At 40.7% G+C, this 18,166-nt stretch overlaps 1 protein-coding gene across 1 annotated transcript in view; it reads right to left on the reverse strand.

The window, feature by feature from the left end:
• EPHX1 (epoxide hydrolase 1) overlaps window positions 1-18,166 on the reverse strand; it is a gene marked incomplete in the record, with an annotated part of 687,022 nt that overhangs the window by 365,188 nt on the left and 303,668 nt on the right. The window contains 1 exon segment of the mRNA XM_044059800.1: window positions 14,924-15,104. Within this exon segment, the coding sequence (XP_043915735.1) occupies window positions 14,924-15,104 (181 nt within the window).

Genomic DNA, 18,166 nt, shown 5'->3' on the forward strand with positions numbered 1-18,166 from the left:
CGGCTTGCCTCTTGCAACCCTTCTCTCAGTCTGTCTCTCTCTCACTTTTTCTTTCTCTTTCAGTCTCTATCTCTCACTTTTTCTTTCTCTCTCTGTCTTTCTTGGCCTCTCTCTCTCCCTGTATAGAGGTGGGTGTGAGAGCCCCTGACAGGGGAGGAGGGCCGTGGCTGAAGAAGATGATGGAGCAGAAGAAGTAGCTGACTCTGCGGGTAAGAGACCTGCAAGAATCAGCTTGGTCCTGTGATCCTGCAGAGCCCAGGGGTTAAAGGCCGCACAAATTTTGCAGCCCATTAATAAATGAGGGACCCCCAAACAGACTATGCACAGAGTGTGACTATCAGCTGGGGACAGCTTATGGCCACACACTGTGCACTTAGAGAAAGTCGTTTTTTGACTTTCAGACATTCTTGCTTAGATAGCTAAGACAGGAGCAGACACACACATACACACACTCGCCAAGGACGGGAAGGGGGGGCCTACACAACCGAACGTTAAGCAACTCTCTAAACTACAAAGATTTTAAACTATACACCAAAAACACCAGAGGGAGAATAAGGGAAGAGTTATGTACTGATTCACACAGAAAGGGAGCGCACAGACTGAAAAAAAAATAGATTAGACCTAACTAAGCTCCTGCAGCCCAGAAATCTCTTGCTGGCGAAGCCACGGCAAATGAGATCTGGGGATTGGAAGGAGGTTGCAGGGTAATATGGGTAAGGGGGAGTAGCTTGGAGCTCGGATCTTTAGCTTGGTAAGCTGCCGGCTCGGATCCGTATCGGATCCGGAATCCACAGGTTGATGATCAAATGAAGTTAACTACTTCAAATTATTACTTTTAGGTAGGGAGAGGAACTTGATTTGCAATATTGAGGATGTATCAGGAGAACATAGAAGGGAAATATAACAAAACAGTGTATCTTTCTGATTAAATTGATTAAAATATTTGGTATACAAGATGTGAATTCAGTAGTAGGAACTTGGACAGAATTTGCATATTATTCCCCAAGATACAATAACTGAGCTACACTAGATGGAAATGATATTTCACAGGAACATGCGCATTTAATTGAAAGCTTCAATGCACATCCAATAACTACACCAATAAAAAACAAGACAAAAATCCAGGGTAAAGAAGTAAAACTGAGGCACTGGCATTTTCTCACCTACCAGTGAAAGAGAGAAGAATTTAAGGAATGGATAGTGTAGATTATTCGAGAGTTATTAGGGGAGGTAGAAATCTCTTAAAAGGGATATCTAGGGAGTGGGATAAAATGAAAATGGAGTTTAAAAACAAGGTAGAAATGAGAAAAAGAAAAAGAAATGTGGTTAGGAAGTAATAGGAATTTACTTAGAGGGGCTGATAAATGTTAAAATATTGCAGAATAAGGGAAATCCCACACAAGAAGAGGCACAAATGCAGGGTGCGAGAGAGAAAAAAAGGAACATTTGAACAATATCCATGAGTTGAAAAGACTGCTGTTAAGCAACTATTTTATGATATAAACTCCAGTGCACCAAAACCATTAGCACAATGACTTGGGCAACAGAAAGCAGAAAGGGCCATCACCAAACTTAAGGCACCTTTAACAAGAAACATAATCAGAGATCCTGTACAGGTATTAGAGATATTTCAGAAATTCTATAAACATTTGTATAAATCAGGAAATGTAGAAATAAAAAATAACACAAATGGAAATATTTATGGAATACTTAATCATGCCAAGCTTAGATGTAGATAAGGTCCAACAACTAACAGTTAAGACAGGAGGGAATGAGATCAGGAAAATCTCCAAGAACAGAGGATATTCCTATGGAAGTTAGGAGGAAAGAAAGTGATCAAGATCTGGAAGATTTTAACAGGATTTTGAAAGAAGGGGAGACATCAACATCTTGTACGAAAGCTGTGGTGGATGTATTACCTAAGGACAGTAAAGACCCATCAAACCCTGCTTCATATATGCCCATTTCAATTTTAAACCATTATTTTAATGTATTATGTCTGTACTACTTAAAATAATGTAAATGTTGCTGTTGCAACCGAGACATATGGATGTGTTTTTTTTGTGGGGGGAGTGCAAACATTTGGCAACATTAACAGAACAGGATGTAAGAAAACACAGTTGTTATTGAGTTTTGTTGTAGAGAAATCATTTGATAGAGCATTTGTATTTTCTGATACAATTATAAGGTTAATAATTAGGAGGATATATGAAGGCTCGGAGGCAAGAATTAACATGGGAGGTTCCCCTCTGATAAGTTGTGTTTGAACAGAGGAACCAGACAGTGATATATTTCCCCTTTGTTATTTGCTTTATAGAGAGTGCGATTGTCAGAGAAAATAAGGGCTTTATTTGTAGATGATATTTTGTACCTGATAAATCCGGAAAAGGACATCTCAGTGTTGTGAAACATTTTGAGTCAGTTCTAGGTCTTTTCAAGTTATAAAATTAATGAAGATAAAACAAAAGCAATAGCCATAAATTATGTTCCCACACATGAACTGGTAGACAAATACCCATATTTATGGGGACATAAGATGAATTATTTAGGGGTATGGATTTAAAAAAGGCTTTTGTTATGTGGAAACAGACTAAAGAAAAGATAATACAAAAACGGAAAACTGGAAGTTCTTGTTTATGGATATGGATTGATACTAAGATACAAAGAGTGAAAATGTTTTAGTACTTTTAGTTTTATATACAGATCAAGCATATTTTTATCAATCAAAGGAGAAGTTGTGGACAATACTTAATAAAGAGTTGAAGGAAGTTATCTGGGAGGGAAAGAAGCAAAAGTTAAGTGGGATAAGTTGATCCTTCCAATAGAAGATTGTGGTTTATGATTACCTGAATTAAAGGGATATTTTAGAACACACAGGTAAGGCTCACATACATAAGACAAGCAAAAGCTATAACTCAAAATGGAAAGCTATGATGATAAATCAGGGGGACGTTCAAGAAATCAAATGACAGTGGGGTTTTGGTGTAGATCCCTATGGAGTACAATAACAACCATGGAGAATAGTATACTCAAAGTAGCAGGAAGTTCTCTAAGAAATAAGCCAACACACTATCGAAAGGAGATTTTGCCAATATAAATTACTGCAAGTAGGGATATAGAAAATAGGAAAGAGGGGGCTGGAATTTACTGGAGAAAACTGGCCAAAGAACTAAGGTATTGGGATCAAATAACTAGAGAGGGAAAGGTAACAGAATGGGATTAGGCCTAGAAGAAGTTTGGACTGCAGGCTAGAGACTGCCTTCCCTACCAGGGATTGGCATCAAGGCATAACCAAAGGGGTTAGGAGACTCAAATGAAAGACCTGCTCCGACTGAGTTTTGATTCTAGGGGAAATTAGTAGGGATATAAAATACTGTATGAAAACTAAACAAATCAATCAGATGATGTCAGAAACAACTGGGAAGAGAGACTAGGAAAGCAATTTACAAGAGAACAATGGGAGAGATATGTGTGATTCCCAATTATGCAACAAAGTCCAAAAGGTGAAGGATCATGGGCTTGGAAATGTTTGCATAGGTATTTTATACCCCAAGCAGACTTCAAAGATTTTTTCCTCGAGTACAGAGCAAATGTTAGAGTGATGGAGAAGAAAAAGGTAACTGGGAAAGTACAGTTGTGTAAGTTGAACTTACCATAACAACAGAGGCCTGAATGATCACTACTGTAGTAACCTTAGCTATATGGTTTCTATCCTGCCAAGGATATAACAGCCAGCCAGCTTTCAAAGCTTCAGGGCACCTTCCACGTACCCAAACTGTCAGGCAGCTCAAGCTGAGCTGAATAAAATACACATCTGGGTACAAAGCCTTTCAGAGCTTTCCTGCCAGCTGAGAGAGGGAAGCAGAGCCCTGAAAGGACAATGCTAGGTACAACAAAAAATTACTGTCCACACCCTGACATAAAAAACACAGGGGGTGGGGTGAAGGGATAGAGTGGCTACTACAGCAGTAACTCTAACATCTACTGTTATGGTTAAGTTCAACTTTAACAACTATACTATGTTCATCACATTCATCATGGCTGCAGTAGCCTTAGCTATATGGGTAGACTACTTTAGCCAACTACATTTGGAAGGTGGAAGGAAAAAAGTCCAGGAGCCCTGGAGAAAGATCTTAGCAAATTTTGATTTGGACCAAGAGAATGAATCAAGTTTATAGAGTTTCGTAAAAGTATGTACGAAGGGCCAAATAGCACCTTCTAGAATACTTCTAAAAGCCAACTCTTTCCAAAAAGCCAAAGATTCAGCCGAGGGCCTTGACTATGCCTAAAATAGTTTTGTTACGGTGGGTATAACAAAAAGGTAACAGCCTTAGGCAACTATTTAGAAATAGTTTGTTTTGACACAGGTTGCCACTTCTTACCTTCACAAGAAATGAACAATTTAGTTCTGTCAAGATAGTACCAGAGTTGACTGTGGACAACTAAGATATGAAGTATGTTTTCTCCCTTATTTATAAATTCAGAAAAGAAAATGTGGAGATGAATAGTCTGTCAAATTAAACTCGGTTACCACTTTACTCATAAAAGGATTACTTCTCAAAGAATCTTTGTCCCTATAGAAAATGAGAGAGGGATGATTCACCATAGGAGTTTGCAACTCAGATATTCTTGCAGAGGTCAGAGCAATCAGTAAAACTGTTTTCCATGTTAAGAACTTCAAGTCAGCCTAACTAGCGGATTCAAATGGAGTAAACATTAACTTCCCTAACAACACTAAGATCCCAGAGAGGGACCACAGGTCATCCTGAACAAGTAAAACCCCTTTCAAGAACATTTTGACATGAGACTGCATTGAAAGAGGAGGATCGATGGGCAGACATGCTGAAATGGATGATAAATGAACCTTGACAGAGGAATAAGAAAGGCCACAAGATAGTAACTCACACAAATATTGTAAAACCAGAAAAAAACAGCCCTGAATTGCTGCTGGTTGTGTTGCTAGCACCAACTAGAAAACCTTTCCATTTGCTAGTAGCAGGAGTTCTTGTCTCCATTAGTACCTGCTGCACATCCTCAGTAAACAAGTGCCTAAAAGGAATTAAGAACCTATCATCCAGGCAGTCAGCTGAAGATGATTGATGTCAGAGTGTTTCAAACACCTCTGTCCTTGCGTGAGTAAATTCAGTTTATGAAGAAGTTTGTGGTAACTGCCCCTGGTCATTTCCAAAGAAGGAAGAACCACAGTTGTCTATGTCAGAAGGAAGATACCACAATGATCTTGGGAGGGTCCTTCTAAATCTTCAGAAGTACCTTAGATATTAGTGGAAAGGGTAGAAAAGCAGTAGAAAGGAAAAGAAAAGGCAGATGCAAGGAGTCCTGAAAAGAATCTTCCTAAGTGGTTGTTTATACAGGAGGCAAATAGGTCTTCTTGAGGAAATCCCCACAGACGGATCAAATCTTAGAAGTCCTCCTGATCTAGTTTCCATTCATGAGGGTCTGCTGTGGCCCTGTTCAGCTTGTCTGCCACATAATTTTGCTCTGACAGAATGCAGGACACTTGTAAAGTGAGACTATAGCCCAAGCTAACATGGCTAATCTGCACAGGAGATACAATCTGGTTCCCCATTGACTGTTCATGTACCACATGACTGTGGTATTGTCTGGAACCACTTGAAGAGGTCCTGAGGACCAAAGATGGTTCAGAGTTGAATGTCTTGATCAGGACAAGCTATCTCCTTGATATGTATGTGCTTGCATCTGTCCTAATTTTCCTACACCCTTTGCACTTTTACCACTCCTGAAAATGCCCCCCAACAAAGACCAAAGTGTCTGTGGTGATCAACCGCTTTGCAGCAGACATGGAGAAGAGGAGACCTGGATTTAAGGATATCTGTTGCCTCCACACACACACACACACACAAAAAAAAAAAAAAAAAATTCTCTAACAAACTCCACCGCTGGGATTGAAAAAAAAAGGATGTTGATGTTGGGACCAATGAGATATCAGTGTATCTTTCATGTGGAGTCTTGTCAGAGATATCATGAGAACCATAGCTACCATGAGACCCAAAACCCTGAGGTATTCGATCACAGTGACTAAAGCCCGAGTGGAAAGCCTTAGAGATAAATCTAAAAGTATATTTCTTCCTGTGGAAGAAAAGCTCTTTGAAATGAGGTGTCTAGCTGAAATCCTAGGAACTCAATCCTGTGTGAAGGAGTCACAATAAACTTTTGAATGTTCTCTTGGAATGCCATCTTGTGTAAAAGCTCTCTCACGCAAGAGACAGATTCCAGATACTTTGAAAAAAGACCCTTTAAAGATAAGCAAGTCATCTAAATATGGGAAAATGTGGATATCCTGTAGCCTGCAATGAGCTATAACTGGAACCAGACACTTTGTGAACACTTGATGCAGTGGATAGTCCAAAGGGTAAGGCACAGAAGTGATAATGTAACCCAGACACAAAAAAACTTAAGAAACATCTGAAGTTTGCTTGGTGCCAGAGCCATGGGCTCAAGCTCAATGCCAAGAAATGTATAGTTATCCCCTTTGGGGAAAAAACATGTACCCGTGAATTACCACATAGGTGGCAGTACACTAAACACCTAAAGTGTGATAAGAGACTTAGGGACACAGCTGGACAGTGGTCTCACCTTCGATAACCACATCGCCACAACAGTCAGGAAATCCTTCTATGTGGCACACCTCATCACTAAGGGTTTTTTATCCAGAAAAAAGGAGGTCATTGTCCCACTGTACTCATCCCTCATTAGACCCATTATAGAATACAACGCCCCATTTGGCATGTACCTCTCAAGACATCTGCAACAACTGGAAAGGCCCCAGAAATACCTCACTAAAAGAATCACAGGCCTAAAGCAGATGCCCTATGCTGACCATCTAAAAAAAACTCCACCTATACTCAGAGGCAATCTTTGCTTAACATACAAGGCCATGTCAAACCCACAGCTGTTGGACATGCTACATAAAGAAATCCCAATCCCTCAGAGCCACACGCTCCAGGGATCTAAACCTAGTCATCACAATGAACAAAACATCCTGGAAGGATAGGTTCCTGACCCACAGACTTCACAGACTCTGGAATAGACTGCCCATACAGGTCAAACAGAGAGCCTCTTTGGCCCTCTTGAAAAGGAACCTTGATGATTGGATGGGAGATAAGAAATTCACCCTGGAGATCACGTCAGTCGCTATGCTACACAAGGATCCAGGGAAGTAAATACAGTGGGAAGAAATATCCAGGGAATTGTTATGGCTAGGCTTGTACAGGCCCTAGGGCCGATAGCCTAGTAACAACCTATGAACCTAAGTTTGAATGAATAGCAATATGATGATAAACATCCTTTAAGTCTAGTATTACAGGAAACTTGAAAGCGGAAGAAGTGGTAACAGGTTGTGAAGTGATATCATCTTGAACTTGGGCACTATCTCAAATGGATTTAGGAAAGAAAGATTCAAAACTGGCCTCCAGGCATTTTCTTCCTTTGGCACTAGGAATATCTTTGAATGAGAACCCTTCCTCACCTGAGAAGGATGGATTGGTTTAACACTCACTGGGACAGAATCTGATGAAGAACAGGTGGAAATAAAATTATCTAGAGGATAAGAAATGACCCCTGGAAAGGAGGAATTTCCTTCCACTGGCATCTGTAACCCCAATGAATGACTTTCAGAACCTATCTGTCTGAAATAATCTGTTGCAAAAGAGAAAAATGGAGATGCAGACTTTCTGGAAGAAAAAGGAGACAAGGTAAGAGAGGGTCATGAGATCTGTTTAACAGTCATTCAGACTTCTTGGACTGTCCTTGGTTTTGGGAGGTTCAAGACTTCTTTCTGGAACCTCCTTGCCACTTCTTTTTAACTGTCAGTAACTAAATTTTGAGACTGTTAATTCTGTTTTTTGGGTGGCCAAAATTGGATGAGGAGATAAAAAAATCCATTGGACAATTTGGAAATGGAAAGCTGAAAAATCTTAAGAGATTCCCCAAATCAGCGTGCTCCTTTCATCACAATTTTTCATTACATCTGCAGCAGAGGGACCAAACATTAAATCTCTATCCAAGGGAGACTTTAAAATCTAATTTTTATCATCATCTAGGAACTTCTGGGAATGCAACCATGCAAACCTTCTCTAAACAGTACCCATGACCATAGCCATAGCCTAGAAGAGAAAAATAAACTATTTTCCCACAGAAAAAATGTTTTCAGTTACTTTACACTACTTTTAAACTGACAGGAAAAAAATGAGTGCTGTGTTACAGTCTCAGGGTAGTCCATTAAAACAAAAGACTCCTAGCTTTAAAATAACTTTTCCGAAGATGAAACTAATAAAACATCAACGAAAATCAAAAAAATGGAAGATGTTTTTCCCTAAAGGGCTCGATCTGTCCAGCAAAGGAAAGCACAAGCCAACCATCAAGCCATGAAAGTCTCAGAGGAGCGCACTCTTTGGTGGCAGTAAAGATATGAAGGGCTTCTTGCCCAAACTTATCTTTTATTTAGCTCAGCTTGTGCTGCCTGATAGTTTGGGCATGTGGAAGGTGCCCTGAAGCTTTGGAAGTTGGCTGGCTGTTATATCCTTGGCAGTACATAACCCATATAGCTAAGGCTACTACAGCCGTGATCAATATGATGAATATCATATGTTTTGGGAGAGATGGCAGATTTAAAAAATTCCTAACACAGTACTCTGTTGGAAATATTGGGTGAGCAAATAATTATTTTCAGGTGGAACACGGGATCTGAATTGCCTAGACACAGCAAGGTCTTAGGAAGTTTAATTCTTCTGGCTGCCAAAAAAGGAATTACTAGAAAATGGAAATCAAAGCCCAAACCAACTGCATCTGAAGTGTTGAATAGTATAAAAGAGAAAAAAAAAACTGGAAGAGAACTGTTTAGTAAAAGGGAAGGGACAAATTACATAGAAATAAATAGAAATTGTGGGAACACATGCAGAATATTATTCAGGAGGAGGAGTGAGGTTTAGGGGAAGGCAGGAATTTGGCAATATATGTGATATTGGACTGATGACAGAAAGAAAAGATATGTGATGCATAATGTATGTAAATTAAAAAAGTTAATATGGATTGTTTTATTTTCTGTTCTTGTATGTTTGCATACATCCTAACCGATGCAGTAACCTCTCAGTTAACCAAAACATAAGCAACCAGAAAAAAAAAATAGAAGAAATACAGTACAATTTTCATGTGTTGCACTTTCTGTATCCCCCCACAGAAACATACCTTATGTTTTTAGAGTTTTAAAGGGAAAATGGGAATAAATTCCCTCTATCCCCAACCTAAGCACAAGTCAAACAAAAGTATAGGGTACAGTATTAGTCAAGCCCATTTTTAATAGTAACTCTTGAGCAACCAGAACCTACAGTTATCCAGCATCTACCAAACCCCATGGGTGCCGATTAACTGAGAGTTTACAGTAATTTAAAAAAAGTGTTTGAATGTTTTTTCTTCAGTACCTTTATAGAATTTTCTTAACTGTAGGACCAGGCCAAGTTAATAATTTGCTGCTGTACTTGTCAGCAGAGCAGACTGCAATGTTTATGTTGTCCCCAGAGTGGAACACTTTCCTGAGTTTTGTCACCTAGAAATTTTAATCCATAAAGTAAGACCAATGACCATGCATTCTTTAAGGGATCACCAAACCAATGTGGTTCCTGTGCAAACACAAGTCAAAACAAAAATTATAAGCCTTTACAAAATATGTGTAAACAACTGTTGGTTAAAACTGGCAGAAGTCTTATGGCAGAATGTAAATCAGTTTCCTCTTACTTGGGCTTGGTGTCTTTTAATGAAATAAAGCATAAGTGTAATTCTTAATTATGAGGCAGACTCACTTTTGACATGCACAAAACACATCTAAGTATTCACAAACACAAGGGAAAAAAACAAAGGTACTATAATGACTTCATCTGCAGATTCATATCCCAAAGTAACCTCCAACTCTAGAACCAACTTCCACTACATGTCAAGCAAAGTAGCAACCTTACCATCTTTCAAGGTAAACTTAGATAATTAGGTGGACAACTCTATCCATCCACATTTCTGTGGGCTGTATCAATATACATTTCATTATATGTAATGACTTACAAACTACTTTGTGTGTGTTTCTGTATAATGTAACTGCTGTAACCTTGTGGCCTTGGAGTTGTACAAAGTAAAGTGATGCGAGGATGATGTAAAGTCCTTCACAAATAACATCTGGGGGAGGCAGACTGTTTCTACAATCCCTCAAAAGGCCTATGAGATGAAATGTTTTATAAAACTGAACTCCAACCATATATTTGCATGTTGGTCCCATAAACATCTATTTTTTATCAAAATGAACTCCAACCATGTATTTGGTTACATACTTGTCCCATATATCTACATCTATCTGTGTGTGCACGCATACAATATATACAGTCATAGATGGTATATCTAGTGTACAGTTCCTGTCCCAGATATACCTCACCACCCCCTTAGCTCTTCAAGTGAAGAGCAAAATAAAGACCACTTAGTTGTAGCAATCAGCTTATTACAGTGATATCCATGCCCCAAGGTATTCCACTGAAGACCCCCCCCCCAAAATAATGTTTTATTGCAACAAGCCAATTGCTACATCTGCAGTCAGATCTATAACCAAAAAGCCATACCTCTCAACCTCTTAGCACAAGAAATCTGGAGAGAGCAAAAAATATTAGATGGAGCAAACATCCAAACATACGGGACTGATTTTAAAGATTGCTCTTATTAACATAGAAAGTATGCAGCTGATTGCAAACTGGAAGCAATCACTGAATCCCCCCAAGATGAGAACACCCCTGAGGAAGGTCTAACACATGAAGTTCTTGTAACAGGAATGAAAGTGCTAAATCATTAAATTTTGTCAAGAACTTTTTCTGGAGTTTTCCTTTTTTGTTTATTTGGTTTTCCTTTTGGAACATTTGACCTACTCTTTGACTTGTTTGTCTGCGGCTTGACACAAACAAATGCCTACTGCCAAAGCCATGGCTTAAAACTCAATACCAAGATATGCATTATCGTACCTTTTGGGAAGTTGGCCACCACATGTAACTATGCCATCATTAAAACACCCCTAAAGGTTGATTTACTAGTCATGGACCTAGGAGCTCATGTACCCAACAACCTAGGCTTCGACCAACATGTGTCCAAGGTAGCAAAAACATCTCCTTCTGTGTTGCTCAAATTATAAAGCAAGGGCATGGCATCTAGGTCCAAAGAGGTCATTGCACTATGGTACTCTACCCTCATCAGACCCATCATAGAGTATAATGCTCCCTTTGGAATGCACATTATCAAACATATGCAACAACTGGAATGTCCACAAAGGTTCTTTACAAAAAGAATACAGGCAGTAAAGACAATGCCCTACAACGATTGTTTCAAGTCCCGGTCTCTGAGAAGTGATCTTTGCCTGCTGTACAAGGCACCCCTGGATCCTGTTTTAATAAACCCATTTGCACATCTACAAAACAAACAGCATAACAACTACTAGATCAAAATACCCACATTTTGGTTGTTACATAAATAAGACATGTTAGAGAGACAGATACGTTTCTCAGAGAATTCCCATTCTTTGGAACAGTTCCCCAGCTAGGAAAAGCTTCTCAGAGAATTCCCATTCTTTGGAACAGTTCCCCAGCTATGAAAAGCAATGTTCCTTTCTAACCCTATTTAACTGCAACTTGGACCAATGGATGGGTCATCCCTGGTCTGGCACCTATGCCTTTGATGGATAGAGCCAGTTTTTAAATCTTACCCTATATAAATCGGATTACTGAGTTACATTTGGGTTGCATGGCTAGGCTTACATGGGCCCTAGTGGTTGATGGTCAAGTATACCCCTATGAACCTATGAATAATGGGTTGCTATATCTTAACACGCAGGAAGCCTTGAAGTAACTTTCTGTACCAGCACTCTGAAATGCCAGCACAGAAGGAATGCAATAACTGCTCTTTTCTGATTGCACCCCATAACACTATGCATACGGGGCAACCCCCCCCCCCATCTCCCCACCCTTGCTATGCTTCTGCATATACATTATACACATACAGTGGATATAAAAAGTTTACACACCCCTGTTAAATGCCAGGTTTTTGTGATATAAAAAAATGAGACCACATATTTCAAAACTTTTCCCACCTTTAATGTGACCTATAACCTCTACAATTCAAATGAAAAACAAATCTGTTAGGGGAAAAAATATAAAAAATAAAAAATGTACAATACACTGGTTGCATAAGTGTGTATACCCTTAAACTAATACTTTGTTGTATGTGCACACCCTCAAACTAATACTTTTTGAAGCACATTTTGATTTAATTACAACATTTAGTCTTCTTGGGTACACACCTGCCATCAATTAGAGAGACTCTAACCCCAACAAAGTTCAGCTGTCCTAGTAGGATTTTCCTGATATTTACTCAGTTGCCTGCTACAGCAAAAGTCATGGTTTGCAGAGAGCTTACAAAGCATCAAAGGGATCTCATTGTTGAAAGGTATCAGTCAGGAGAAGGGTACAAAAAAATTTCCACAGCACTGGATATACCATGGAGAACAGTGAAGTCATCAAAAAGTGGAAAAAATATGGGACAACAGTGACATTGCAAAGAACTGATGTCCCTCCAAAACTGATGAAAAGACAAGACGAAAACTGGTCAGGGAGGCTGCCAAGAGACCTACAGCAACACTGAAGGAGCTGCAGGAATTTCTGGCAAATACTGGCTGTGTACTACATGCGACAACAATCTCCCGTATTCTCCATATGTCTGGACTATGCGGTAGGGTTGCAAGACGGAAGCCTTTTCTTACACAGAAAAACATCCAGGCCCGGCTAAAATTTGCAAAACAATACAAGTCTCCCAAAAGCATGTGGGAAAATGCGTTACGGTCTTATGAGACCAAGGTTGAACTTTTTGGCCACAATTCCAAAAGGTACGTTTAGTTCAAAAATAACACTTAGCATCTCAAAAAGAACATGCTATCCCCCATGGCGAAGCATGGTTGTGGCAGTATCATGCTTTGAGGTTGGTTTCTTCAGCTGGAACTGGGACTTGTCAAGGGGGAGGGAATCATGAACAGTTCCAAATACCAGTCACGTTTGGCTCAAAACCTTCAGGCATCTGCTAGAAAGCTGAAGATTAAGAGGAATTTCACCTTTCAACACGACAGTGACCACAAGTATACATCCAAATCAACAAAAGAATGGCTTCACCAAAAGAAAATTAAAGTTTTGGAATGGCCCAGCCAGAGCCCAGACCTAAATCCAATAGAAAATATGTGGGGTGACATGAAGAGGGTTGTGCACAAGAGATGCCCTTGCAATCTGACAGATTTGGAGTGCTTTTGCAAGGAAGAGTGGGTAAATATTGCCAAGTCAAGATGTGCCATGCTGACTCCTACCCAAGAAGGCTGAATGCTGTAATTAAAATCAAAAGGTGCTTCAACAAAGTATTAGTTTAAGGGTGTGTACGCACACAACAAAGTATTAGTTTAAGGGTACGCGTACTTATCTAACCAGCATATTGTACATTTTCTATTTTTTTATATTTTTCCCCTAAAAGATTTGTTTTTCAGTTGAATTGTACAGGTTATAAGTTACATTAAAGGTGGGAAAAGTTTTGAAATTATTTATTGTGGTCTCATTTCTTTATATCACAAAAACCTGGCATTTTAACAGGGGTGTGTAAACATTTTATATCCAGTGTGTGTGTGTGTGTGTGTGTGTGTGTGTGTGTGTGTGTGTGTGTGTGTGTGTGTGTGTGTGTGTGTGTGTGTGTGTGTGTTTAGAAAACCAATACTCCCTTTCAAACGTATAAAATACAGTCCTGGATATCACTTTTTTTATTTAAGAATTCTGGTAATTAATGTTTTTCACAGAAAAATTATCAGGAAAAATAAAGTATGCATTTTGAAGTACAGATTTGAGTTTTTTTCTCTGATATATATAAAAGCAATAAAGGCAATGAGCAGACCCAGAAGAAACTTTAAACTATGCATTAGACCCTGGGAATAATGCTAAAATGTAGATTGTTGGATTGCTCCCACTAACAGTCTGTTTCATCTAAAGTGTTATGTCTGGCAACACTGACTCCTAATAGAAAAATGTAAAGTGGAAAGCTGCCATGGTTTGAAGTAATTTGCTATTGTTTAAATCTGAAAAAAATAAAATAAAATATATAAGCAGATATATACATACATGCACACACATCTTATATATATATATATATATATATATATATATATATATATAAGTCATTGCCCTTTATTAATTTTATAGGCATCAGAGAAAAAAACTCAAATCTGTACTTCAAAATGCAACTTTATTTTTCCTGATCATTTTTCTGTGAAAAACATTAATTACCAGAATTCTTAAATAAAAAAAGTGATATCCAGGACTATATTTTATACGTTTCGAAAGGGAGTATTGTTGCTGGTTTTCCAAACACACACACACACACACACACACACACACACACACACACACACACACACACACACACACACACACACACACACACACACACACACAGTGGAAGTTCAGCAAAACATGCTTATCTTGTACTAAAGGGGTTCCAAATACTATACACTTCTGTGAGGAAGCAATCCATTCAAAATAAATGTGCATTTTGTCTCCAATAGATTTTGGTCTATGTGATTTAACAAGGTGGCAGTATGTAGCGTAGAAGAGTTAATGGTACAAGTCCAAATGTGATGCCCGAAACTCCTGCCACTTTATGAGAAGCTTTACACCATCAACCTATACAATATTATGCAACTGACTGAACAGCACATTTGATCCTTAACATGGAGAAAGATTAAAACAATCCTGGCGTCCAAACCATGTGTGTATGTATGTTGTGTCACTAAAGAAGCGCATGGAGTGGTGGAGAGTGAAAAAGTGCACATTTAATCACTCACCTTCGATTTTGGTTTTGAAGTGAGGGAAATGATTAAGGACTGAAACTTGCTTCTCCCAGTTAAACTGTGTCTTCCAATAAGTTATCACTCTATGCATGTAGTTAGAATTAAACCCATAGTGGAACTTGCTGTCTCCGAGAGCATCGGTGGACCGGTTCTGGTCAATTCTCCTGTACAGATCCTGTTAAATAACATAGACATTATAAGTAGCCATAACTGAATTTTATCATCTAAAAACACAGACAGCTATTGGGTAGCAACATATTAATGAACATATTTTCAAATTACTTTGTGGCCAACAAAGTTTCTTTTTCTGTTTTGTAAGCCTCATAAATGCTTTCTCTTTCCTTGGATGTATGCGTTTTTTCCTCTGTGCTTGTCACTTTGCAAACAGTATTGCCACTGCTTGACAGTAATTAGAAGTTATGTACTTACCATAACGTTCCATCTGAGTAGGTGGATTCATTTGTCTGCAACCTGTGGGGTATGGATCCGATATCGGATCCGAACCGGCATGGTTTATCCAGCTATGGATCCGAGCTCCGAGCTCCTCCCCTCACCCATAATGCCCTGCTCTCCCTACATGACCTCAGATCGAGTTTGCCCTGCACCAACTACCCTAACCAAAGGGTAACACACCCTATGCAGGAAACTGACAAGGCCAGGGGGATAGGAGGGCGGGATGGTTGCAGACAAATGAATCCACCTACTCAGACGGAACGTTATGGTAAGTACATAACTTCTAAATCTGAAGTAGGAGAATTCATTTGTCAGCAACCTGTGGGACAGAGTCCCCAGCTACCTGAATCTTGGGTGGCCATCATGGAAGGATATTCCGGAGCACCGCGGAGCCAAAGGATGCTCTACCTCTAGAAGTGACGTCCAGCTTGTAATGAGTAATAAAGGTATGAGATGAAGCCCAAGTGGCTGCTGAACAAATGTCATCCAGAGGAACCCTAGACTTAAAGGCCGCTGAAGTAGAGAGAGACCGGGTTGAATGAGCATGGACTCCCTCCGGTGCGGGCCTTCCAGAGGCTTGGTATGCCAACAGAATACACTGAGAAATCCAGCGTGATAAAGAAACTTTGGAAATTGGTTTACCCAGATTGAATTTGGCAAAAGAAATGAACAACTGGTCTGATTGCCTATGACCAGCTGTCCTATGAAGGTAAAAACAAAGCTGCCTGTGAACATCCAAGGAATGCAGCTTGTATTCGCCTTTGTTTTGATACTTAGGGAAGAAAACAGGGAGGTTGATGGACTGATTAATGTTAGCTTCCGAAGCTACTTTAGGAAGAAAGGAGGGATTGATCCTTAGGTACACCCGGTCCGGATGAAAAATCAAATAAGGCGGTTTCATGGACAGGGCCTGAAGCTCTGAAACTCTCTTAGCCGAAGTAATGGCTACCAAAAAAGCAGTCTTAAAGGACAAGTATTTAAGATCGACTGTGGCCGCAGGTTCGAAGGGGGGAGCGGTCAAGGCCTGAAGTACCAAGGAAAGATCCCACGGGGGAACCGCTTCTTTGACAGGGGGTCTGAGCAAAAAACTTTTAGGAAGGTTTTGCATAACTTAGCCAACATAAGAGACCCTGAATCGTGTCCAACATGGTAATGAGATATGGCCGCCAGCTGAACTTTGACCGTGGAACTACTGGCACTATCATTAAAGAGAGTAGTAAGGAAATCTAGAACCAAAGGAAGGGGAACCGTGAAAGGATCTAGGTTTTGCCGCTCTGCCCAAATGGAGAAACGCTTCCATTTACTGCGGTAAATTTTTCTGGTAGAGGGCTTGTGGGCCGCTACCAGAATGGCCTTAACTGGGGACGAGATACCGGGAGTCCTGATTAGGAGTGGAACTGGAGCAGCCAAGCAGTCAACTTCAGGTTGTCCAGGTTCGGAGTTGGCAGGTTCGACGGGTGTGACATCAGATCCGGAATGGGATCTAGAATCCAAGGTGGATTCACTGAATGAGACCTTAGGTAAGGGAACCAGATCTGTCGAGGCCAGAACGGGGCAATGAGGATCATTCTGCACCCCAACTGAGAGGCTTTCTGAAGTACTTGTAGCATCAGAGGTAGAGGGGGGTATGCGTAAAGAAGACCGGGAGGCCAAGCATGCACCAGAGCGTCTCTCGGAGAAGCCCCTGGAGGGGGGATTAGAGCGAAAAAACTGTTGCACTTGGCGTTTAAAGAAGAAGCAAAGAGATCGCAACAGGGAGTCCCCCACTGTGCGAAGATACTTTTCGCTACTTGAGAATTGAGAGACCACTCGTACGGGGAGAGAATGGTGCGACTGAGCTTGTCCGCTAGGATGTTGGTCCGACCCGGAATATGCGTTGCGATGAGAAAGCGGTTGGTGGAGATCGCCCATTCCTACACTCTCATGGCTTCTCGACATAATGGGTAAGACCTGGTTCCCCCCTGTTTGTTGATGTACCAGACCACCGACATGTTGTCTGATTGAATCGCAATTGTTCCCAGGGGAAGGAGGACCTGAAGTGCTTGCAACGCCAAGAGCACCGCCCTCATTTCCAGAACATTGATATGCAGGGAGGTCTCTGAATCGCTCCACGTGCCTTGGACCACCCGGCCCGCAAAATGCCCCCCCACCCGAGGCGGGAAGTGTCCGTGGTCACCGTGGCGAGAGGGGGAGATTCACAAAAGGGGCGGCCCCTGTGGAGGTCCAGAGAATGGAGCCACCACAAGAGAGACCGCTTGCAAGCCTTGCTGATTGCAATGGGATGATACAGGGGGAGGGAGAGAAATGACCATTGCACCTGAAGTGTCCACTGAAGCACCCGCATGTTCAAGCGGGCGTGCGGAAGAAGAGTAATCGCTGCCGCCATAGACCCTAGTGCCCTCAGGACCAATTCCGCAGGTGTTGAGCTGGAGTGAAGGATGGCCTGCAGCTGGAGTCGCAGATTCCGAACCCTGTCGGTTGTGAGAAAGGCTCTTAAATTTCTCGTGTCTAACCTGGCTCCTATAAATTCTATTGTTTGAGTAGAGACCAGGTTGGACTTCTCTATGTTTACCGTGATGCCTAGCTTGGGAGCTAGACGAAGTAAGGAGTCTCTTGCCAAAGACAGTAGATGCCTTGTTGGGGCGGTGAGAAGCCAGTCGTCTAGGTACGGAAAGACCTGCACCCCCTGAAGCCTCAGGTGGGCCGCAACCACTGCTAGCACTTTGGTGAACACCCTGGGGGCTGTGGTGAGACCAAAGGGAAGGACCCTGAACTGGTAGTGAC

This window comes from Protopterus annectens, chromosome 1.part2, assembly GCF_019279795.1.
Source record: "Protopterus annectens isolate FY-2018-M chromosome 1.part2, PAN1.0, whole genome shotgun sequence".
In the NCBI taxonomy this organism is placed as follows: Eukaryota; Metazoa; Chordata; order Ceratodontiformes; family Protopteridae; genus Protopterus; species Protopterus annectens.